This window comes from Rattus rattus, chromosome 11, assembly GCF_011064425.1.
Source record: "Rattus rattus isolate New Zealand chromosome 11, Rrattus_CSIRO_v1, whole genome shotgun sequence".
NCBI lineage: Eukaryota > Metazoa > Chordata > Mammalia > Rodentia > Muridae > Rattus > Rattus rattus.
The window spans coordinates 72477353-72502421 of NC_046164.1; the positions used below are offsets into that span (position 1 = coordinate 72477353).

At 51.9% G+C, this 25069-nt stretch overlaps 2 protein-coding genes across 4 annotated transcripts; one reads left to right on the top strand and one right to left on the bottom strand.

Annotated features, from left to right (window-relative positions):
* Positions 1 to 6246: 6246 nt before the first annotated feature.
* On the top strand, positions 6247 to 12879 carry Pla2g3 (phospholipase A2 group III). The gene is made up of 7 exons (XM_032916244.1): positions 6247 to 7800; positions 8791 to 8923; positions 9173 to 9307; positions 9575 to 9849; positions 10681 to 10810; positions 10915 to 11031; positions 11735 to 12879. Exons 1-7 carry the CDS (start codon positions 7287 to 7289, stop codon positions 11946 to 11948), a joined length of 1518 nt encoding a protein of 505 aa, XP_032772135.1. The 5' UTR covers positions 6247 to 7286; the 3' UTR covers positions 11949 to 12879.
* Positions 12880 to 13153: 274 nt separating this feature from the next.
* On the bottom strand, positions 13154 to 24477 carry Inpp5j (inositol polyphosphate-5-phosphatase J). 3 transcript variants are annotated; one of them, XM_032916243.1, is made up of 13 exons: positions 24119 to 24476; positions 21458 to 22587; positions 20997 to 21110; positions 20769 to 20877; positions 20475 to 20591; positions 20001 to 20176; positions 19551 to 19662; positions 19328 to 19437; positions 19037 to 19220; positions 14565 to 14702; positions 14335 to 14412; positions 14117 to 14221; positions 13154 to 13936 (listed from the first exon to the last, which is right to left on the bottom strand). In XM_032916243.1, exons 1-13 carry the CDS (start codon positions 24221 to 24223, stop codon positions 13430 to 13432), a joined length of 2985 nt encoding a protein of 994 aa, XP_032772134.1. In that variant the 5' UTR covers positions 24224 to 24476; the 3' UTR covers positions 13154 to 13429. The 3 variants fall into 3 exon arrangements, 2 of the variants coding, with proteins under 2 accessions (XP_032772134.1, XP_032772133.1); XM_032916242.1 differs by having other exon boundaries at positions 21458 to 22608; positions 24119 to 24475; XR_004389437.1 differs by having other exon boundaries at positions 13837 to 13936; positions 14117 to 14249; positions 21458 to 22608; positions 24119 to 24477.
* Between the last annotated feature and the right edge of the window lie 592 nt (positions 24478 to 25069).

The following is a 25069-nucleotide window of genomic DNA, read 5'->3' on the forward strand; positions in this document are numbered from 1 at the left end:
CATGCATTTGCACAGTGTATTGGTTTCTGAAGTTCAGGAATTCAAGAGTCGCTTAGTTGAGTGGTTTTAAAGCTTTTTTAAAAAAACATTTATTCATTTATTACATATAAGTACACTGTAGCTGTCTTCAGACACACCAGAAGAGGGCATCGGATCTAATTACACAATGTGGTTGCTGGGAATTGAACTCAGGACCTCTGGAAGAGCAGTCAGTGCTCTTAACCGCTGAGCCATCTCTCCAGCCTCCTAGTTGAGTGGTTTTGATCCAAGGCTCCTGAGGTTGCAGATTCCTCTAAAGAGTTCAGAGACACAAATGGTCAATGGGCTCTGGCAATATGCTCAGCTCATACCCCTCAGGGAAATGCCAGACAGTGAGGTACCACAGTAGGGCCGTTACAGAGGCAGACAGTAACTAGTGCTGGCAAGAAGTCAGAACTCTCTGATGCTGGGGGTGAGATCCTAAAACCATAGAGCCATTTTGGAGTTCCTTAAAACGTCAGCAAGTCCACTTGTAGGTATGTACCCGAGAGAAAGAAAGAAATCATATAACAGCGTGCATATGAGCATTCATGGTATCAATACTCATAACAACCCCAAGTGGAAACAACTCAGATGCTCATCAGCTGATAAACAAAATGTGGTAAATCCATAAAGTAGAATATTGTCCAGTTATTAAAAGGCATGAAGTGGGGCTGCAAGAATGGGTTAGTAGTTAAGAGCACTGCATGCTCTTCTAGAGGCCCTGGGTTTGATTCCCAGCCCCAACATGGCAGCTCACAACCATCTGTAACTCCAATTTCAGGGGAACTGATGCCCTATCATGGCCTCTGTGGAGACCATGTATATGTGACACACAGACATACATGCATGTAAAATATCCCTACATAAACATAAATAAACATACCGTTGCATGCTACAACATGGACAAACTTAAAAAACATACACGTGAAAGAAGCCGGTCCTAAAACACCACATCGTAGACTGCAACCGGCAGCCATTCTCCACCCTGAATAACACGGTAGCCTGCACAGCTCCCGGTGGCCTTGGAAGATTAGAATGGAGGACCTAGAGAGCCTGCTTGCTGGTTAAGAGCTCTTGTTGCTTGGACACCTGAGCTCAGTTCCAGCCTGTCAGCGTTCCAGCAGCAACTGCCCTTAAGTCCAGCTCCATGGGATCCAACGCTCTCTTCTTAATTCTAAGGGGAACTACACTCTTGTGCTCAACCCTACCCCCTATAAACATAATTAAAGAGAAAAACAAAACCGTCTATAAAAAGGCTCAGATTGCTGGAACAGTCCAACTGCCTAGGGATTTTTGTACGCACAGTGCAGCACAGCGCATGACTCATGTTTTGTGGTGACAGCAGTACAAATAGCCACCGTACCATACATTATGAAAGTGTAACATGTGCACTTATGCGTAGTAAATAGCACCAATAGTCGGTGACACACGGCTGCCTCGCTGGCTTGTATAGCTATTGTACTATTTTATAGTTATTCTAGTGTATACTCCTTCTACTTACCAAAAAAAATTACTATGAAAGCAGTATGCCTTCTTATAGGAACAGCAGCCTCGTGTTCAACTCCTCTCTTCATGCACCCAGCAGTCCCACCAAGAGGCTGACTCAACTCTCTCAGTTTGTATAAGCACGCTTTATAATGTTTGCAAAATGACAAAGCCATCTAACCAGGAATTTACCAGAGCATGCCCTAGTTGTTAAGGCGGCGTGACTGTGCGTGAATGCATACAGTAGACAACTCCGCGGAGAACGTAAAGTCAATTCACAGTCGCTGTGTGCTAGGAGGAGGCTGAAGTACGGGAATTTTCTTGGAGAATTTGAAAACATTCTGAAATTAGTGGTGACAGTCACACAGCTATGAACATTAGCTTTATTTTATTTTTCTAAGTCTTTATTTTGCCTTGCTTTCTGAGTCAGAGACTCACTGTGTAATCAAGGCGGACTTTTGAACTCATAATCCTCCTGTCTTAGCCTCTAGAGTGCCAGGATTATCGGCCTGTGCCACCACACCTTAGCTAGTCATTGTATACTTTAAGTAGATGGATTGGATGGTATTTGAATTCATGTGCACACATACACACAGACAGAAAAACAGAGACAGAGAGGACAGAGATAGAGATAGAGAGAGCGCTCGAGAGAACTATATTTCTGTGAAAGCCGAACTGTTTCAAAGTGGTTTGCTCACAGACTGACGACGCCAAGACCCTCCCGTTTATCTCCCAACACAAGAGCCTTTTCACAGAGCTGTCTCATTGACCAGTGACAGGCTCTGCTTCCTTCCCATGGGAGCAATTGCAGAGAAAGAGCAAGGAGGAAGGCGGAATCTTTCGAGAGCTGAAAGTTGTGTCCCTTCAGCACATTTAACTTCAGCAAGTCACTAAATACAGCTTGTACTCCAGTGAGGGGTTTCTGCTCCTCCGTCGAAGGGAGCCGCATCAAAGAATATATGTGCATACTTTAGAACCATCATAGCTTCTCTGTGCAGTGAGGTCAGATGGTTTCTAGAGCCTCCTACTTCCCCTCCATTTTGATTTCTTTCTGAGACAGGGTCTCACACAGTGCAGGTAGAGAGCCAGGTAGCCGAGGAGAGTGAGCTCCTGTTCCTCCTGCCCCTCCCTCCGAAGAGCCGAAATGACTTGTGCGATCTCCGTAGTCCACGTTCACATAGTAAGTAAGACGCAGTGTCAGACCTATTTGCCCGGCTCTCTCGTTGGGTCTCACTCTCATTTCCTCACACTTGGAACTGGGCACAGTTATGGTCAGAGGTGCAAGGGACTGAATCCGCCTGGAGAGAGTGAGGTGTGTTCTGTACCCAGCATTCCCTTCTCTGGGGCCTGAGGTCTCCTGGGGGAAGAATGTCCTTTAGGCTTCTGTCCCCCTCACTGGTCCCTTCTGGTCACTGAGAGAGCAGTTGCTGCAGCACCTTCAGGACCTGCTCTTGGGGAGCCTCCAGCTACTGACAGAACAACCGGGTCACTGGGGCTGGGCTGGCTGGGAGCAACTGGGGCTCCCCATAGGAAATCTCCCCCCCCCCCACGCCTCTTGGCTGGCTCAGACCTGCTCCTCTTGGTGGAGTCCTGCTCTTTATCTCCCCATCCATAGATGTCAGAGCTGAAACATGGCCCGAAGGGTTTCCCTGCCCAGTTCTACAACCTCCCCTTTTATCCTTTTCCAAGAATTTTCTCAAATAAATCTCCTTTGCTTCTCACTCTCCGTCTTGGCAGCAGCTTCCTGGAGGAGCCAACTAACGCTAGGCTCCAGCCCCTCTTCCACTTCCGGCCTCCATTCTCCCAGGGCTCCGCTCCCTTCCTCTCCCGCTCCCCCCTGAGCTCGCTCTGTTCCCCTCCCCGGCTCTCAGAAGCATGCTCTCTCCAGGGTCTCATCCTGTGCCTGGCATACAGTAAATGCAATGACTTTTTGTTTCTGAGTGAATTGCACGCTCAGAAGCTGGGCACAGCCCGTCCCATTCTCAAAGCACAGAGCACATGGCGCCTTCTGGGTAAAGCAGGGAGCGCCAGCTCTGAAGGCCGGAGGGAGACAGCATTCAGGCTAAATCAGAGGGAGATTCTGAGGTGGGGAGACTGGGGTCGGAGGGGACAGTGGAGCAGCTCTAGGTCCTGGGAAGATGCACTCCCTCTATGTGCCCAGTGTGGTGTGCACCAGGATCTCAGCTCTTGGGAGGCCAAAGCAAATAGATTTCTGCAAATTGCAAGCCGACCTGGGCTATGGCAGTGACTTCAAGGTCAGTCTGAGGTACAACTCTAACCTCTCTCTGGAACAAAACAAAGCCCCAAAGCTACAAGTAAGAGCGAGTAGCAGAGAAAAGATATATAACCAAGACATCGGGAGGAACAGACAAGGGGGTCAGTCAGTCATAGATTTGTCTTTGACTGCTGACCCGACCTTTAGGTTTACATTGAGGAAGAACTGGCCCAAGGGATCTGTGTGCCTGAGCCGTCCTGCTCAAGGTATGGGAAGTAGATGAAGATTCGGTTCTTGGTGTACAAGGTGGGCCACAGGAGCTCTGATTTGTTTGAGACCAGTTCTCCATTGAAGTTCATTCATATCCAAGGTAAAGTCTTGGAACAATTATGTAGCATCAGAGACATGCCCTTCTTTGTGGGGTGGTCAGCCCTTCAGGGACCTGTTGTTCTCGAATCTAAGGGGGCTCCAGGTTCAGGACAACCGTGGGCCAGGACAGGACATTGTAAAGAGGGGACAGTAAGATAGATGACAGGTTGCAGGCGGGACGTGGTGGCGCACTCTTTTTAATCCCAGTGCTCAGGAGGCAGAGGCAGGAGGATCTCTGTAAGTTTGAGACCACAAAGTGAGTCCAGGACAGCCAGGGCTATTACATAAAGAAACCCTGTCTCGGAAAACAAAACAAAACAAACAAACAAAAAAGAAAGTGGCTCTCTGTGCCTTTAGCCTTGAAAGGGAGTGAAACTCAAGGTGTCGGTGTGCACGGTGGTGGTGTGCACACAGTGGTGGTGGTGTGTGGTGACAGTGCACATTGATGGTGCATACAGTGGTAATCTTGAAAGGCTAAGGCAGGAGGATTCCAAGTCTAACACTAGCCTAGGTTATTTAGCAAAGACTCCACTAAAAAAGAAAGACAGGGAGAGGAAGCAGGTGATACAGACAGGAGGGAAAGAGTGTTCCCGGTCAGACACCCGCTCCTTATTCCCTGTGAATCAGGCTCCATCCCAGGTTGGTGAAGACTCAGAGAAGAGCTTACCCCTGTGTCCTATCCCGCTCATTTTGAACCCTTCAGTCTTCTGAGGGACGCCCTGACGAGACACAAGGTACAGCCCCTGTCCCATAGATTGATGTGTTCCCCAGGTGGAGTTGCAAAAGAAACCCTTCAGGTGCCTCCCTTTCTGTCTGTGCCACCTCAGCCTGCTTTCCCATGGGGCGGACAGGAAGAGCTCTCAAAGATTCTCCCCACAGCACCTGCCACTACAGAGGAGGAAAACAAAGACCTAGATAGGACAAAATTCCCTAGTGAGGCATCACCCTAGTCACAGTCCCACAGTCCCTGCCCCAAAGTGGGCAGACATAGATTCAGTGATTCCCCAAACCTTGGGGTTTGCTTTCTCCCAGTTAGGCTGTTTCCTGCCACCCTGAGGTGGTAGTGAGTGTTTTGGATGGCAGACGCTGTGCCTAGGGTAAGAGTCTTACCTAACGCCCTGTGAGTAACTACAGGGTTCATTCTGGTCTTGCAGAAGAGGAAGCTGAGGGCCGGAGACGTTGATTTCTAAGGCCAAGGTCACACTGTACCAGCTGGGTCTGATCTTTCCAAAGCTGGGCTCCTAACGTGATTCTCTTTCCAGCCCTACTAGGTGATGGGCAGGGAAGGCTGTGGAATGTGGAAAAGGGAGCCTAACTGGATGTCAGGTCTTCTGACGAGAGAAAAGAAAATACCACAAATGTGCTTGCTTTTTTTTTTTTTTTTTTAATTTAAACTTGTGTCCACACCCTCTTCTCTTCTCTGTCCCTCGATGTCACCACATCTCTCTCAACTTCTGGAGAGGGGTTTGGCACCTTGGTTACACCAATCCTCTTTTCCTTCCTTCCTTCTTTTCTTTCTTTCTCTCTCTCTTTCTTTCTTTCTTTCTTTCTTCCTTTAAGATAGATTTATTTATTTATTTATTTATCGCTGTCTTCAGACACACCAGAAGAGGGCATCAGATCTCATTACAGATGGCTGTGAGCCACCATGTGGTTGCTGGGATTTGAACTCAGGACCTCTGGAAGAGCAGTCAGTGCTCTTAACCTCTCCAGCCCACCAATCCTCTTTTCATTAATCCTCAGCTATTACCTCCAGGTTAGTGCTAGTTCTGAAGCCACAAAGATGGGCCTCATGGCGGAAGCAGACTCCGTGCTCCCCTTGCTGCACTGGCTCTGACTCTGCTTTGATGGGACTTGACTTCCTTCAGAGTATAGAACAAGGGCTGGGGGATAATGTCCAGGCTAGCCCTGACTTGCACCTTTACGGTCTCAGCCCCATGGGGGCCTGAGTGTCATTTAAATTACTTTTCCCACCCTACGGAGCTTCAGTTTCTATCTTGCCTTTTTCCTTCATTTGTGTGTTTGTTTTGTTTTGTTTGTTTTTGAGACAGGGTCTCATTATGTAGCTTTGGCTGTCCCGGAACTCATTACATAGACCATCAGGCTTGCCTCAAACACAGAGATCTGCCTATCTCTCTGCCTTCTAAGTGCTGGGATCAAAGGTGGACTTATAGACAGCTGGGCTCAGTTTCTTCATCTATATGATGGGTATAAATACTAGCTTCGCCAGATATTTGGAAGCTGAATGACACATCGGCTTGGGGACATGGGGTGCTGAGTATAGCCCCCCTCCATGATAGAGAAACCCATGTCTCTTGGGGGACACATGATGCCTTCTGGGTCTCTAGGTGGTCATACTCCAAGAATAGAAGGGCTGTAGACCTGGCCCCCCTGAGCCATTTTCTGCTTATTTGGGGATCTTATCTTTCAAATCCCCAGTGCCATCCCTGCTCCAGGTTGTTTTCAGGTCCTACTCTGGCTGTGTGTCCCCAGCCATAAGACAGGAGTATTGGTGCTGGACCAGATCTGCGCTGGAAGTTGCAGGGGTCCTGTGGAGCCTTCGGAGTATGACAAGGGGCTTTCTGAGAACCGGGATTTGCAAAGAGCACCAGAATCAACCTTCTTTTCCCGGAAGATTTGGGAACTCCCAGGGTGGGCCCCAGAGCCCCAGCCCTGTCTTGGCCTCTTCCACCCGCCCTAGCTGAGGTCCATGGCCTCTTGCCAATTTCATAGACTTGGGTGTGGTAGCTGCAACTGGGTTAGGAGAGCAAGGACAGGTTCTGGAGGTCTCCTCTAAGTCCCTGCACTCTCTTCTGGCTCCAAAGGAGACACAGCTTCCTCTTGACCTCCCTCCTCCATCCCCACCCTCACAGCCCAAGGCATCACAGATCCATCTTTCCAGGCCAGCCCTGGGGCAGGTGACTGGACAACGCTGAGGACAGGCTGAGTGGAGGCGTGGGCCCAGCAATGCATCCCTCAGCCAATCAGCAGCCTGCCCAGCCGGTGGATTCGGTTACAAGCCCAATATCACCCCACACACCAGCCTTCCTCCTCCTCCTCCTGCAGCTCCATTCATTGGCCCCGACACCCAGGGTCTGCTGGGCATCGCTTCCGCTCCAGCCTCAGCAGCTGCCTCGTGGGCAGCCAAAGGCAGGCATCCAGGGGGCTTTGTCTGACCAGGCTGGGCTAGGATAGAATGGGGGTCCTGGGGATACTTCTGGGGGTGCTGGCTTTCCTAGGGGTTGTTCCAGAAGGCTCCCATACCCTCCACTGGGACAGTACTTCCTGCCATTTGGTCCGGTCCATCTCTGGTAGCCCTCTGGGCTCCCTGAGCTTCTTGGGCGAAGATGCCCAAGGCCTGGCATTATTCCAGGCCCTCTGGGATGCGCACCACAGGCTGCAGGTTTGTATCAGGCAGGATGAATCCGAGCTCATCGCAGCCTTCAGGTCTCTCTGTGCTCATGAGCCCTTGCGGCACGCCTTCATCCACACCCCTGGACCCGAGCTGCAGAGAGCACTGGCCACTCTGCAGAGCCAGTGGGAGGCCTGCCGAAGGTCTGAGGCTAGTCCCACGGGAGCCAGGGAGAAGCGAGCAACAGAGCACCGCGGAGCACCTGCCGGAGAGCACCATCGAAGGAGAAGAGGCTGGACCATTCCTGGCACGCTGTGGTGCGGTGTTGGGAACTCTGCTGAGAATGCCTCAGAACTGGGTGAGCCGCAGGGGTTTGGGTAGGTGTCTGGCAGGTAGATGTGGAGTGGGGTGTTGGGCTCCAGCCTGACCCCCCTTCTTCTGGGCTGTATTCTTGGAGAAGTGACTTAGGCATTTTGAACCTCTTTTTTTTTTTTTTTTTTTTTTGTTTTTTTTTTTTTGTGCTGGCGCCCCACTCCCGGGTCTCTCGTTCCTCTGTTACAAACCTCTTTTTTTTTTTTTTTTTTTTTTTTTTTTTTTTTTTTAAATCTGTAAAATGGGTGTGAACATGAGTAGCTCTTCATGGGACACCTAATTGACTCAAACCCAGAGTCCTCATGAATCACCACCCGAGGGAAGAGGTAGGCTGGGGAGGATCGGGATTCTGCTGTTCTAAACAGCCTCTACCCATGAGATACTTCAGTGGAAAGAGCCCCAAAGACCCAGGCTCCACCTAGCACATTCAAGCGGACACTTCTTGAAACTCCAAGTTCCTTATCTGTAAGATAAAAAGCCACTTCTTTTGGGGGGCTGCTGTGAGCTTGGCTTGTGGAAACACCACAATGAAGGACATCATGGCTTGAGCTGTGGTTGAGTGCCGTGTGTCTGCAAGGAATGCTGCCCGGGGACCTGGTTTGAGCAAGTCAGGTTGGGCATCTCAGCCACCCAGTGCCTTGCTGTGCCAGGGGAAAGATTGTACCTGGCCTGTCTGTCGTTCCATCACACACTCTCATTATCTGGAGTTTTATTTGGGTGTGAGCATGGGAACTCTGTGAGTCAGCGCTGAGGAAGACAAGTCCACCAGCCGGTGGGTGGGCTCTCCATCATTAGGAGTAAGCAAAGGAGGCTGCGAGCCTGTGGACTTCTCTGAACTGTGAGGGCGCTGTATCTGGAGAACAACTGCCCTGCTCTGGCCCTGGGCTGGGACGGGGAGGAGCATTTGTTATACTGGGTAGGCATAGCGGCCGCACCGTACCCCGGCTCCAGTTTGCGCCCCTTTCTCTCCATGCAGGTATGTTCCACGGCCCTGATTTCTGCTGCCAGGAGCACGACCAGTGCCCACAAACCATCTCACCCTTGCAGTATAATTACGGCATCCGAAACTTCCGATTCCACACCATCTCTCACTGCGACTGTGATGCCAGGTTGGCAGCAGCCAGAGAGGGCTCGGGGACAGAACAGGGTTACCCGGTTCTTGGGTATAGGCACTAGGAACCCAGAGAGTTCTAACGATCGGCAGCTGGGGCCCCTTCTCCTGACCACCCTCCGTGCAGGCGGGCAACACTGAGGTTCTAGAAAGTGAATGGTCGTCTGGTAGAGTGAGCAACAAAAAGGTTCCACGAGGCTCCCTGCGGTCCTGGGTCCTGGGACCTGAATTCTGGTTCTGGGGGCAGGTTTCAACAGTGCCTGAGGAGCCAGGGTGACTCCATCGCGGACATCATGGGCGTGGCTTTCTTCAACGTGCTGGAGATCCCCTGCTTTGTGCTGAAGGAGCAGGAGACCTGTGTGGCTTGGCACTGGTGGGGCGGGTATGTGGCTGCCCGACTTGAGTCCTTGCCCAGCCAGCAGGGCAATTGGACTCTTAAGTCCAGGGAGGGAGGTCTGCGTGTCCTCCAGCACCCATGCATCGTTCTTCGGTTAGGGGAAGGCTGGGGGTTTGAACCTTTCTGGAGAATTCCCCACAGCCTGGTGGTGGTGGGGGAGAAACTGGCAGAGATTTAGTCTGTGGAGATGACTCTGGGAGCTTTGGGAACAGGAATTCTGGGTCATTAAATGCCTCAAACTGCCCCCCTCAGGTGCAGGACATATGGCTCCTTACCCCTTGCTCACCTGCAGCCCAGGACTTACTACAACGCCTCCTGGAAGGCTGAAGCCACCCCACTTACTCCCAGCCCCCAAAGCCCAGCACCCAGCTGGAAGAGGGGCCCACAGCAGACACCAGCCAGACACCACAGCACAACCACTGTCACTCCCCTCCAGACCCCTGCCATCTCCTCCAGACCTGATATGATCCCCAGAGGCCAGCCAGGAGTCTCCCATCCGGGCCTCCAGGATGGCCCAAAACATCAAGGTGAACTTAGAATTAAGCCTTTCAAGGGGGTGGGAGGGTGGTTGTTCTTACCTCTGTGAGCAAGTGTAGTGTTACCTCTTTGGTTTATTACTATTATTATAGTATTACTATTGCTATTATTATTATTATTATTATTATTTGTTTGTTTGTTGTAAACACCTCCCAGGGCACCCCAACTTTCTTCATTAGATCCTAAGATTTAAGGGACTTCCATAGTCTGTAAATTGAGCACCGTCATGCCCTGGTGAGCATCTCACCTCTCAAAATATCAGCTGCTAAAACCTCAGCACTGAGAACACTCAGGTCCAATGCACTCTCCCCACTAGCTGAAACTTCAGCTTCACAAACTTCACTGGTTTCCTCAAAGGCTGACTGCAAGGGCTAGATGCAGGGGCTGGGTGCAGCCAGCGGTAAAGCATTTGTCTACAGCGTGCATGGCTCCATGCTCAAGCCTGAAAGAAACAAGAAATGAAGCCCCCACACTCTGTTCTTGAGAGGCCTTTGCACCTGCTCTTTTCCCATCTGGAGCCTCCGCCCTCTCTTTTTCCTCTCCCAGACTCAGCTAAGCAGTGTCTGAGTCCAGGAAGCCTTATCTGGGATCCTCAGACAGTCACTGTGCAGGGTGTGTGTGTGTGTGTGTCTGTGTCTGTGTCTATGTCTGTGCAGGGAGGATTCGTTCTATGTGCTTGACATTCTGTGAACATAGGGGAGGAGACAGAAGAGGACTGTGTGACCAAACACATGTTCTGGTGTGTCTCCTGGATGTCAGCGGGCCCAGGTGAGGCCTCCCCGGTGGACTGAACTTTCTTAACTACCACATCTTGCCCCCAGGTGCCCACCGTGTCTGTCGAAGCCTTCGCCACCTGGACCAGTGCGAGCACCAGATCAAGCCCCAGGAAACCAAGTTCCACCTGCTCAACAGCGCCCAGACACCCCTTTTCCATTGCAATTGCACCCGCCGGTGAGGCCTGCTGGGTGGGCTTGGGAGTGGGTTGCCTGCCCCCAGATCTGTGCAGCAGCACCTGGCAAGGTTCTGGCCCAGCCTGAGCCTGCGTCTGCCCTCAGTCTGGCACGTTTCCTGAGGCTCCACAGCCTGCCTGCAGACACCAACAAGGTTTGGGAGCTCCTGGGTACTACCTGCTTCAAGCTGGCCCCACAACTCGACTGTCCTGAGGGCAAAGGGTAAGCGAACGCAGAGCCAGGAGGAATGGGGCCTTTGCCAAGGGCTGGGTTGGTTTGTAGAAGAACCAATTGTGTGCCGGGGACACTAGGCATGGTGGAGGGTCAGAGGGGCTCGAGACTGTCACCATCCCTCTGACCCATGCTGCCCTGGGCCCAGCTCTGCAGCAGGCCTTGTGTGTGCCTGTGCTTTGAGATTTAATTCTTGTATGTCCTTGATAATTGATTCAGCTTCCCAACCCTCTCCTTGCTGCTCTGCAGAACAGGAAAGCCTGGTGTGGGGCACACGCTTCTAGTCCTACTTGGGAAACTGAGGCAGGAAAATCTACTTTGGGGCCCAGCTGGGATAGATAGTATGTTTAAGGCCAGTCTAGACTACACAGTGAGATCCTGTCTCGAACAAAAACAAGCAAACCGAAAGACTGCAGGAGCCGAGGAAACAGTGGATGTGCTGTATGTAGCTCACGGCCTGCCAGTCACAGACACAGGCAAACAGGCTCAATTACTGACTCAGGTTTCCGCAGCCACCCAGGCCTGGACCCCAGGCCCCTGGCTACCAGCCTAAGTTAACTGCCTCATCTGGGTATAGCCATGCCCTCTCTGCTTTACTGGTGACCCTGATCTCACACCTGCTCCCCTCTGGGCTTTGGTTCTATTTTCGAAGTAGGGTAGATTCTGTTGGCTTTGACCCCTTGTCTCCCCACAGCTGTTCCAGAGACCACAGGGCCATCAAGGTGTCAGCTCGGCATTTGCAGAGGCTTTATCGGAATGGACTCCATTTCTGGGATAAAGGCACCGGGGAGGTTCTGGCACGGCCTTTGGAGCCCCCGGGGACCCTCATGTCATTCTACAGTCAGTGTCTGCAACTAACCCAGGCAATCTGGAGACCCGGGGGACAGAAGAAATTCTGGAGCTCATGACCTCAGTTTCACCAGCCTGGACCTCCTTCCTGCTGTTGCTATGTCCTGAGAGACTTGGTCTGTTCTTCGAGGAACAGCATGGCTCTCATAGACTACAGGAGGCTTGGTGGAAGGAACCTTAACGTCCGAATGTTGGACCACATCTCCTGCTGTACTGGGTGACCTTGAACTGGTGACACAACCCCTCTGTGTCTGCATGTGCTGTTCAGAGGCTATTCCCATGCCTTGGGCTTAGACCTTGTCAGGTAACTTCAGACACAGATAGAAATGGGGGGGAGTGGCTGATTGCAGAAGTCCAGGAGGTACCAGAAGCAGGTACCTGGGTGTCCCTGTCACTAGACCTGCCTCTCTGAGTCCAGCATTTGACAGTGAGGCCTAAAGCTGCAGGTGAGAAACCAAGGATACAAAAGAAAGGCTTGTTCTTGAATCCAGGGTGTGCAGCGCATTCCCACGTTCTCCCCCTTCTTTTAATAGTTTCTGGGTCCTTCCTGGCCTGAACTAATCTTTCTGTTCTAACTCTAAATTGAAATCTTTTCCGTGCCCATGAGGAGTTAGGGCAAGGGACCTCCCTCCTCCACGCTGAGCCTTAGTTCCCTCCTCTGAAAAAGAGGGTAGGGGTGTCCTTATCGTGTGCCTGTCTGAGTGAGGGCATCACTGTAGCCCAGGCTAGCTTCTGCTATGTATAGGAATACAGCCTTGAACTTCTGGTCCACTTTCCTCCAGCTCCAAAGTGCTGGAATTGCAGGCATACACCACCACACCAAGTTTTTAGGTGACACTGGGGAGGGAAACCGGAGTGTCAACCCTTCAACCTGCTCAAAGCATGCTCCCGACTAAATTACACCCCCAGCTTGAAAGGGGGACTTGTAAACATGAACTACCTCATAGGGGTGCTGAGGAATAAATGAATCAATAAACACGCATACGCTCAGTAAACATTCTTTTCCTCTAACACATAGCTTGACTGAACTTTGCTGTCTGCTTTTGAGATTCAGGCAGGACCTCTTGGGGGTTTCAGTTTGCCTGTCTGTGTAATGGGTCTAAGGATGGCTTTGGGCACACACGGTTATGGTGGAAATGAAAGGAGATGGCATGTTTCCATATACAGCTGGTGCCTGGTATACGTCAGTTCTATCACTCCATCACATCCTTAGTTCCTAGCACCCCCATCTGTGACTGCTAACAAGTCAGGAAGGAGCCAGGAGTGAAGCTGGAGAATTTAATTCCTAATGGATGACCTCCAAGATTGGAACATCTGTCCGTTACCCCCATCATCCCAGATGAGGGCCCAGGCGAGGCTTTGCTGATTGTCACAGTTGAGGTGGTGCCAGGACTGAGTTTGGGGAAGCCCAGTTGGCCACTCCTGGCCAAGACAGAGTGGCAGATGTGGTTAACGGCTGGAGCAGCAGCAAGAGAGAGGCGGGCGGGTTTGTGGACGAAAGTGGCAGAATGAGACCATCTAGGTCCATCTACCTCCCACATCAGGGCCCCAAACCCCCGTCCTCTAGCCCCAGCCTGCCCTGCGGGCTGGGGGACAGGCTATTAGGGTCAGGGGCCTCCTGGTCAGGTCCCCAGGAGCCTCCGCCACCGGGGTCTACGGTCTCCAGGCGCAAGGCTGGAAGCAGGCCCAGGCTTCGAGGCACAGCTGGTGGGAAGGCCCAGGGTCCAGGCGGCCCAGAGGGCCCCTCCTCACTACTACCTCGGCTGCCACTACTGTGACCCCTGTCGGGGGCTACCCGAGGCAGCTGGCGGCTCTGGGGCGAGGGACTACGGCTGCCACCGCGGCGTTCGCGGGATGAGGGACGGAGAGCGAGACTGGGGAAGCGTGCTAGGCCCGGGCTGCGACTACGGTGTCTCTTGGACTTGCCAGGGCTGGGGCTGCGGGACTTGGGTGCCAGCAGCTCCAGAGTGCTGTCATCCTCCCCCTCGGAGCTGGTGCCTGAGCTGTCTGTGCTGCTGCTGGCTGATTCTGAGGTAGGCAGCGAGATCTGGAGAGAATACTGGCCACTGGGGCAACTCCATTCTCTAGCCTGCCCACACCCTCCTTCCCTGTTGGCAGACCCAGTGAGGTTGGGCTACTGGTCTAAGGTCACAGAGAGAACGTGGAAGATGTGACGTTCGACTGGGACATCTTGGCCTGCTTTGGCCTGACAGTCTGATCCGTTTACCTGAAAGGGTTCTGTGACACCAATGAGGATGCTGTGGTGGTGGCTATAGTAACCCAGGATAAAGTCTCCGTGGCCCTTGGGCAGTGACTCCTCACTGAAGGTCACCTGGTGGACACAGGGGTAGAGGCCCAAGCTGGGGCCAGAGGGCAGCCTCAGGACTCCCTCCCCCAAGCAGAATCCTGGTGTTCCCAACCCTCTCCTCTCCTCCTTATAAGTACCTGGTAGATATTCCCATCCACTTCTTCATGCTTGGCCCAGACATAAGCCACATAATCCTTACAGTGACGGAAACCCACCTAAGGAAAGAGGAACCGGGGTTGTGATCCCCTAAAACTAGCAGCTTCCCACAGAGCATCAAACACTGGATACACCAGTGACGCAGGGGGCCTGCAGGCTCCTTCCTTCCTCCAGAGTGACTTCCTTCCCCCCAGATTCTTATTCTTCTCACCCGGTACAAGCCAATCCAGTCCCAGGAGCTTCGGGCAAACACTGTTTCCACGCGGTATCTCACCACAGCCTGCTCCGGCCTTGCCCACTCGTCCGCCACCTCCAGCCGTACCAGAGGTACATCATCCCTGAAGGCAAACTGCCCAAACAAGGCAGGGACAGAGGACAATGTCAGAGGAGGCCCTCTAGCATCCCACATACCTAGAGCTCTTGGTAGTGGCCCATGCTTTTTTTTTTTTTTTAAAAAAGATTTATTTATTTATTTATTATATATAAGTACACTGCGGCTGTTCTCAGACACACCAGAAGAGGGCATCAGATCTCATTACAGATGGTTGTGAGCCACTATGTGGTTGCTAGGATTTGAACTCAGGACCTCAGGAAGAGCAGTCTGTGCTCTTAACCACTGAGCCGTCTCTCCAGCCCCATGGGCCATGCTTATAATAACTACTAGTATATATTCTGGAGGCTAGGCAGAAGAATGGAGAATTTAAGTCTAATCTGGGGCAACCTAGCAAGTTCTAGGCCAGAATGGGGCTATATAGAGAAACACTATGCCAAAAATATGGTAAAAAATCAAACCAAAACCAGCCAAATAAAAATCCTTGCCTTCATTCTGGGTTCCCTTTTATCCGGAGCCTTCTTAGTCAGTCAGTAGAACGTGACTTTGAAGCCAGCAGTCTTAGATTTGGTCTCAGCTCAGCTATTGTCAGATTATACAATGGTTGACTTCCTTAGCCGTTCAGTAGGCAGGCCCTTGTCCGGAAACTCTTGTTTAGTTTTAATTTTTTTTAAAAAAATTGTTTTGTGTGTATTGTGTGTTTTGCCTGCATGTGTATCTGAGCACGTGTGTGCCTGGGGCTTCGACCTGGAGTTACATGTGGTCGTTAGCTGCCATGTGGTGCTAGAATCGAAATCTGGGTCTTGCAGAAGAGCAGCGGGGGATGCTTTCAACAGCTAAGCCATCTCTCCAGCACTCGAGGCTCCTGTTTTATACCCAGGGCTGAACTATTGATTCCCTGAAGTGCCGGTGTGTAATATATTTCACCAACTGCCCAGTTTTAGGTGCTCACTAAATAATTAGCCTAAACAATAGCAAGGGAGATAGGTTAAGTCCCATGGTACACAGGATTCTGGGATAAGTTCGATTTCCTGGAGCCAACAAGAGGCCAGAAACGGGTGGCTGGAGACCTCAGTTCATTTTCCAGCTCCATCGCTACATTATTGTGCGACCTCAGACAGACAAGACCCTGGCCTTCCCCAGACTCAGTTTCCCCCATCTGAATCTTACTGTTAAGGGTCAACTAATAACACTACCTTGTCATGAGTCCACGAAGACAAACTAGAATCATGAGTGTTTTCCTCTGGGACCAGCCAGGACAACCAGGGAGTCACTTTAGACAGGTGGAGTTTCTGCAGTGGCAAGCAGCCAGAATCCTGGCCACCTGTGTCCCTAAGGAAGAGCTCACGTGGTGCCAGCCTCGGGCCTTTGTCTGCTCCCTGTTGATCTGGTTTCAGGTTTCTTTCCCTGGCTTCTGAGCCTAGCTGTTCCAGAAGAAACCAGTACATTCCTTCCCCGACCTAACTGAAGGGCAGGTTGAAATGTGTTCTAAGACTTTACAAGGTCAAAATCCCTGCAGAGGTGCGATGATGCGTGCCTATAACCTGTCCTTAGGTGCAGGCTGGAGAGCAGATTCTAGAATGGTCCAGACCAGGCTACAGGAGAGTCTGTTCTTTAAAAAGACAAGAAAAACAAAGCAAAATAAACAAAATCCCCAACCAACCCCAAAACAAAGCCTGCGAGAGGGCTCGGTGGGAAGAGGCTTTATCCTCAGGGTGACCTGAGTTTAATCCCTGGATCCACATTTAGAAAGAGATCACCCACTCCCAAAAGTTATCCTCTGAACTCTTTCAGAGAGTGCACACCTGTGCACATAAACAAATGTAAAACAAATACGGGGTGGGGGTGGGGGTGCCAAAGCGAAGGGCTGGAGAGATGGCTCAGAGGTTAAAGGCACTAGCTGATGTTGTTCCAGAGGTCCTGAGTTCAATTCCCAACAACCACATGGTGGCTCACAACCATCTGTAGTGGGATTCCATGCCCTCTTCTGGTGTGTCTGAAGACAGCATGCTCACATATATAAAATAAACCAATCCTTCAATCCTTAAAAAAAAAAAAAAAAAAAAACCCAAACCAAAAACAAAAAAAAAAGGGGTTGGGGATTTAAAAAAAAAAAAGAAAAAAAAAAAAAAAAAAAAAAAAAAAAGGGGAAAAAACTCCCCTTTTTAAAAAAAAAAACCCCAAAAAAAAAAAAAAAAAAAAAAAAAAAAAAAAAAAAAAAAAAAAAAAAAACAAAAAAAAAAAAAAAACTCTTTCCTCTGCCTCTGCAGACACAGAAGCATACACAACCAAAGCATCTATGTGCATAAAACAAATGAATAGCCCCAACTCTGAAATAGAGAGGAGACTTTGGACGTTTCAGGGCCTACGGCATTCAAAGGGATGGTGTGTGTAAGGGCTCTACATGTGGTCTGATGTTTGGTAGATGTCTGGCTGGTCACGTTAGGTTTATTTATTTATTTATTTATTTTGGTTCTTTTTTTTCCGGAGCTGGGGACCGAACCCAGGGCCTTGCGCTTCCTAGGCAAGCGCTCTACCACTGAGCTAAATCCCCAACCCCTAGGTTTATTTTTAAGACAGAGCCTCAATGTGTTCCAGGGAGGCCAGACTGAATTTGAACTTGAAGTTCTTCTGCCCTCAGACTTTGTTGAAATGCTGTAATTAGAGAGATTTGCCACCATGCTTGGTTCATTAGGTAACTTTTTTTTTTACACCTGGCCTTCCCAGGATCGTTGCCACTAGGTAACTTTTGTTATTGTTTGACCCAGGGTCTCACTATGTGGCCCTGGCTGGCTTTGAACTCTCGATCCCTCTGCTTCACTATTCCCAGTCCTGGAATTGGCCACCAGCCCCAGTTTACAATAACTTTTTAAAAAGTTCTTTGTTTCCTTTCAGTTCTTTCTGCATTGCTGGGATTGAACCCTGTGTGTCACCCATGCTAGGGAAGTACCCTACCTCTGAGCCGCATCCCAAGTCCCAGGTAACATTTTTTTTCCTGTCCACCATGGGAGGGACAGGACAATGTGGCCTAATGCTGAGTCTCTAGGTGGGGTCCCTGACTAAGGGCCAAGGTGTGGTGGCACACGCCTATAACGTTAACACTTGGGAAGCTGAGGCAGGAGGATCATGAGCTTGAAGGAGCCTAATACATAGCAAGAAGTGATCTAAAAACAAACAAACAAACGAACAAAACCAAAAGCTTCTACCCCATCCCTGTCCCAGAGTTCACTCGAGGCCACGCTTGGGCGGAGCCCCATCCCCAGCTGAAGTTTTGGCTTGAGTCCCATTGACTGATCACGTGACAAAGTTACCATGAGAAACATTCTTTGGCTTTCAGGACTCCTTATCAGACCAAGAAATCCAGAAACCACAGCTTAGGTTTCAAGGTTGGAAACACAGGACAGACCTACCCACCCTATTCTGCTTCTGCCGCTAGACTTGGGGCACAGCACCATCTCAGTAGGAGCCTGAGGCTACCCGATGGTAAACCAGAGAGTTAGACTATGTCGTCTTCCAAACAGCTTCTGACACGCTAGGACTGCCTCCTTTGTCTTTACAAACCTCCATTCTAAACACAGTGAAGTCACCCCTGAGCATCTGGGTCTGTTTGGTTCCCCTGGTAGACGCTAAATTCCAGGGAGGTCAAAGTTCCTTATGCAAAACGGTATATGTTATGTGCATGTAACTGTGCAGGCCTGTGTATATTTTAATTCATTTCGAGGTTACTTACAATACTTAACATACTGCGAATGGCGCGAAGGCTGTTGTTATAGTGCATTGCTTAAGGAGAATGACAAGAAAGAAAAGCGTGTGTGTGTGTGTGTGTGTGTGTATGTGTGTGTGTGTGTGTGTGTGTGTGTTCAACACAGGCACGCTTTTTTCAGAAAAGAATTTTGAACTTGTTTTTCAAACTCTGCACAAGGGGCGTGGGCATGTGCATGTGCATAGGTACCTACAGAGGCTAGAGGCATCAGATCTCTTGAATCTGGAGTTATATTTAGGTGGCTGTGAGATGCCCCCTGGGGGTGCTGGAACATGAACTTGGGTCCTCTGCAAGACCAGTATGTTCTTCAAACTTTAGGCTGTTGCCCTAAACATTTCTTGGAAAGAGGAAGAAGTCGGTGACAGATAGTGCAAAGATATGAGTTCTTTTAACCAAACTGTCTTGAGTTCAAATCCTTCCTTTTCCTCCTACCATGTCGCTCTAGGCAAGGGAGGTCCTGTCAGCCACTCCCTCTTTATTTGAAAAAAAAAAAAAAGGCTGCTGTTAAGGGCAGGTGGTAAGGTTACTGATAGAAGATGCTTAGCTGGGCCAAGGAACGTCGTGAGGGGCGGATGAGGCCAGGACTTACCTGCAGAAGGAAGCGGGCGGCAACAGGCTTGTGGTCACTGACAGTGTATTCCATGTGACTTCGATAGCTGTGCTGGGTCACCTGGAGCCTGTGACTCTCTCGCCCTGAGGGGCTGGGACCTCCACTTGGAGCCTTGACCTTCCACAGAATGCGATCTGTCCAGGCTGGCTTCCGCTTCTTGGCACTGCGATAGGACAAGGTAGCCTGAATTTCAGGGGCCAGGGGTCAAAGCACGGCTCTGGCTTTATTTTCTGCCCCTTCCCCTCATCCCACCCCTATCCCATGGCTTACCTCGTATCATATTTGTTGGTCCCCACATCAAACTTGAAGGTGGGGGCAAAATTAAGGGGCCCTTCCTGGAAACCTTTCAAGATGGGCCAAGTATTCTTGGCCATGTTGAGCTGTGGGGGAACCAGACAGGCAGAACAAAAGCTTGGGCCTTGTACAGCATCCAGAGACAGGGTGGGACAGGTGAGGTCAAGAGTCAGGGAAGGGGAAGAAAATCACTGCCTACCTGGTCCTTCTCCCAGAGCTGATGGAGTTGGTTGCTGTCTATGGCGAACTTGACAAAGTGTAGGTCATAGCTCTCAATGCGGAAGTTCAGGTCCCCAAACCAGAATACAAGGCTGCTCCAGGGTGGGAGTGGGGGTCAGTGGGTCCACGGAGTGCAAAGGCTCAATCTAGATCCTTCCTGGCACCCACCCAACCCTTTAGAAGTGCCAATGGCTGCCAGAGCCTTCAGTCAGGCAAGGGATGGAGGAAAAAGAGAGTCTAGAGACATTAGGTGAGGAATTTCAGCAAGCAAATACCCCCCAGCAAAGCTCTACCTTGCAGGATCCTCCCCTCCCCAGCAAACTGCTAGCTGCCTGGGTTTTCCTATAGGTCAATTGAGTGGGTCGCTCACATCCATCAGTAGGCCCAACATTCCTATCCACACAACCTGGCACTCTTCATCTTTACTTACTCATGATCCAGGATGCCGTGTGCACCAGGTCCCTGGAATTGCTGGAGGCTAAGGATAGTTTGAAAGTTATCCTTGCGCTGCTCCGCCTTGTCCATGTGTGCGGGCAAGTGGCAGTTTAGGAAGCACAGCATGTGCCCGAAGGCTGCTAAGCGCACACTTACTCCGCCCTTGTTACCCTAGGGGTGAGGTTTGACTGGTCATGGGCCTGACCTGGGCCGGGAGGGGAGTCACTGGGCTGGGCATAAGAGCCCCTGAGGAGCAGAGGAGGCTTAATCTTAAGCCGGAATAAGTTCTAAGGAAAGAAACAGGAGGCTGGGAGGGGCCAGAGAAGGAACGGGGCGGGGCGTAGAAAACAGTGGCGCTTGGGTTGGGGAGGATCTCCGGGTAAAGGATACAAGCGTGAAGTGGTGATCTTGCAAGCCACACTCAGGCCCTTCCCCCCTCCCTCATCACCTCCTACCCCACCCCGCTCACCCAGTAGCCACCCAGGCCAGTCCGAGTACAGTCCGTCTGCACATCCCGTAGGAAGGGTAGGTGGTAGTACTTGGCGAAGAGCAGCAGGATGACGCCCTGCATCCTCACGGTGCTCACCTGCAGGGGGAGGCGTGCTCGGGACCCTCGGCATACAGCTTTCCCGCAGCCTCTGCCTCTGCCTCCTACCCACCTCATTTCTCTACCCCAGCAATAGAGAGACCCAGCAGTCTCTCTGAGATGGGAGCAGGAATCCAAAAGGGTCCCTGCTTCCCACAAGGGTGTCCGTGTTGTTACCAGCACGAAGTTGAAAGGCCCCAGCGCATCCATGAAGAGCTCACTCCACTGGTCGGTAAAGAGAGCATCCTTGAGCCGCTTGTTGATCATGGAATTGACTTCTTGCAACCTTGGGGGTAAGCGGGGAGGGAACAATCATTGGAAAGGCTGTTTTAGAAATTCCTTTTATGGGTGTGTCCAGGAGGCCAAAATGCCCAGGAAAGGGGATTGGCTTCCACTGCTCCTCACCCGATGGCAATCATGTCTGCACCGTCGCTATCGTGGCCACCACCCAGGTGAAGAAGAGATGTGACATCGTCAGGAGGCATGGCAGTGCCCACATTCCATGTAACCACAGTGATCCTGGAGGCAGGTACATGGGAGGGTTTACTGCTGGCTACCATTTTCCCACCCCCACCCCCTTTCTCTCTCACAGGACTCCTTCTGGGGAGTTAAATGGAGGCAGGTAAATATGTAAGGGTCCTTAGAAAAGACCCAAAGTAGGCCTAACATCCCCAACTACCTTCCTGGGGAGATAAACCCAAGAAGCAAATCCCTTAGAGAGAGAGCATCTTCTAGGGTCCCAAAGTAGGTCCAGCAGTGCCCCGCTCCCATCCATTCCTATCGAGGTAAACTGAGTTTAAAATGCAGTCACCAGTCTCTCCTTTCAAGTCCCAGTAACTTTAAATGAGGGAGAGCCAGGCCCTCACCGGAATCCAGGGTCGCTCTTGCAGGTAGGCTGAGCTGACCAAGAAGACGTTGGTGAGGTGGCGGTGGCGGCTGGGCTTTCTTGTGTCTGTAGGTTAGGGCTTGGGCACCTGCCAGGCCCTGCACCCTGGGTGACAGGTCTTGGGAGTGCCACCTCAGGGGCTGGGGGCACACAGGGAGAGCGGTTGGGAGAACGACTAGGGGAGCGGCTGGGAGACCGAGGTGGCTTGGGCAGAGGTGGGGGCACAGTCTGGTTTGAAGGGATTCCTGGCCGAAAGGTAGGGGACAGAAGTCCAGGGGAGCGGGTGCCAGACTCTGGAAGGCCTGAGCTCACATCCAAGGGCAGGGTCTGTGGTGGTGGCGGCAAGACGGGATCCTCGGGACTGTGGCGCGGAGCCTCTGGTCTTGCGCGGAAGGAGGGGGAAAGCCGAGGATCTGAGGAAGTTTGGGCCCTTGGAGGAGAGGTGGCAAGACCAGCTGCCTGCACTGGGGTATGGAGACACCCGTCTGCAGGGGGAATGGGCCTGCGAGCTGCCGTATCCTTCTGTCTAGCTGGCAACTGTCTCTCAGAAGCTGGGGTAGATGTCACAGTTGCTGGAGCCAGGTGACTCTCCTGAGAGGGTGACAGAACGGGACTGGGCACAGGGGAAGGACTGGAGGGGGACTGTGGGGGCTGCTCCTGAGAGGCCAGTGCCAGGCTTAGGCCTGAGGTTGCCAATGCTGGCTTAGGTCCCACGGAGGTGGGCGATAACTGCTTCTGATCCCTGGAAGTTGGCGATAGAATGGGCCCTAAAGAAGCCGGAGTAGGCCTTGGCATAGCAGAGGCAGATATTACTAGCTGCCCCAGAGACTTCGGAGCCAGGATTGAGACCGAGGCGACTGGCGGAGGCTTTGGTCCTGCAGCGGCAGATACTACCAGTTGGCCCACAGACGTGGGAGCCGGCTTGGAGCTGCGGTGGGGTGGAGGTCTTTTCTGTTCGCCAGCGGAGGACAGTGGAGCTAGGATGGGTCGGGGAGATGACAAAGCCAGTCTTGGTCTCTCTGAAGGAGGTGACACAGCTGCTCGTGGTCCCACCGGTGCCAGGGCCGATCTTGGTTCTGAGGGCGTTGGGCCCGTGTTCTTTGCTGGAAGCTGAAAACTTGAATTTACCTTCTAGAGGACAAATAGATGACTCAGAGTGACTCTAGCAAGGGGCTGAGCCCTCACTTCCATTTAGCCCTCAGCAGACACAGCTCAGGGCAGATCCTTCCAAAGAAAGCCTGCCTGCTCTCTCTCCAATCCATTCTGCTCCAGGTCAGTTTCCGTCTCAGAAGAGACAGGATACAAAAGGATACAAAAGTCATGTTTCCATATTAAACTTGAAACCCTGTTCACAGACGGACAGACTGAAACCCTGAATGGGCTGAGTGGAGCATGAGCCTGAGTGCTCTCCTAGCCTTCCTGGCTGGCACCTACTCCCGCTCTACCTGACAAGCTTCCAGGGCAGCTCTCACGGCAGCCCCTGCCGCTCCTCTTACAGAGGGCGGCTGACTCAAACACCCCAAGTCCCTCCATGTTCTTTCCTCCACAGTGTCCCTCAGGTGACCCTCACGCTCTACCCACCGCTCCTGACCCCTTGGTCACAGTCCTGCCTGTGCTGACCCATTCCCAGTGGGCCATGCAGGGTCAAGAGCTGGCAATGGAGACTGTCAAATCCCAGCTTTGGGATTTGAAGCAAATGTTCCTCAGCCCACAGACTGTTTCCCATCTGTAAAATTAACGCGCTGTTGGAAGGGTCCCTGACCATACCACATCCTAAAGTGTGTGCATTCCGAGCAAGGGGCCATACTTGAGCCTAACACTTCCTGGGATTTGAATGCTGGAGAGCAAGCCCACCCTCCTTGGCCAGTCAGTGCGGTCTGATGCCACGCCTCTCTCTGCCCAGACTGTGCCCTCTTATCTTGCCTGTCCTTTCTCCACCTGTGAGGATAGGCAAATGGGTATTCTTTATACCCGGCAGGGGGGAGGACACCTGCCTTGTCCATTCTGATTATGCTATTCCCACTCTCCAGAGGCCTGGAGAAAGCGTCCTTTGCCAGGGAGGACAGAGGAAAGTCTATGCTCGCCCCGGGGTGGCCCCATCCTGCTTTGGAGACGCAGTTCAGTCTCTGTCCCCGTCCTTCTCGGTTCAGAGAACCTGGAATTCTACTTCCACCTCCCTCCCTGAACTCCACTTTTTGAGGCAGCATTTTGGATACTCTCCTTGGTTCCAAGTGTCCCACTGTGTGCCCCCTCCCCCCAAGCACCATACCGCCTCCAGCACTAACAACTTAGACATCCCAGATGTCACAGTTCTAGTCTTCAGACACAAGCCCCCTCATTTTGCATTGGCTCAGAGAGGACAAGCAACTTGTCCAAGGTCACACAGCAGAGCTGGAGAACAGATGGGTCCTCTGACAACCAATCCAGAGTGCTTCTGGGGGACTCCTGGCTGTGGCTGGTTCCTTTTCTCTATGGGCATCCCATTACTGCCCCTCCAGCATGACCTTTTTGCCCAGCCTCTGCTTGGCGGGCACAGAAAAGTGCCAGTCCCTTAGCCAAGGTGCCTGCAGAGTGCATGTGGTGGAGGAGTGTGACACCAGGAATCAGGAATGGGGGCTAGCTAGGGTTTAGGGGTTCTTACCTTCGAGGGTGTCCCAGTTTGCAAAGCCCCATGGGTCCCAGGCAAGGGTCCCAGTCCAGTTCTGGTCCCCGACTTGGCACTACCACTCCTGCTCTGGCCCTCCATGTCTGCAGCAGCCCCCGGCAGCCCAGCCTGGCTCCCTTGGGTTCTGGCTCCAGCTCCTCAGCTCCCAGGAACCAGTGATGTCATCAGCCATTTCAACCTGCTGAGAATTTAAAGGCACAGGCACCCACTTCCCATACTGAAGGTAGCAAGTGCTAAGTGGCTACCCGCTAGGAGCACTTGAGCTGGCTGCTGATCTCAGAACGTCTGGGGTAATATAAGCACCCATCAGCTTAGCCCTCCTGAACTCTGAAGGAGACCCCACCACCTGTCTGCCCCACCCTCCAGACAGTAGGCCAGGCCCACCCTTGCTCCAGGGAGGGGCCCAGGCTCACCCACAGGTAATTCAGGGACAGGTGGTTCAGAGGTCAGCAGCCTCCTCTCCACGGCCTCAGGGACATCTGCCTTGCCCTGTCACTTTCCTAACTTTCTGTTTAGCTCAGGGCTTGTCTTGGCCCCCACCCTTGCCCCATTTTTAAGCCTTGGGCTAACTCTCCCCCCACCCCCCCATCTTATCCCTGTCTGGCTCTATTCTTCCCATACCAAAACCAGACAGTCAGGCTCCATCCACCGGAGCCTTCTCCCTTTCAAACTCTGCCAGCCCCTCCTCTTCTGCAGACATCTCAGTGCCCTCAGATGTCCCCACACACAAGCCAGTCCCAGTCCAGTCCCAGTTTCTCCCTCTAACACTCACTCACTGGTGATGGTTCTGAAAGGCACTTGTCAAGGTCACCCCATGAACTGAGGAGGTCTTCTGAGTTTCAGTGACTTAACCCAGTGATCCGACCACCTTGAACCAGTGAGGTATGTGGGAGAGAAAATCCGGGGAAGAGAACGGTGTAGCGTGAG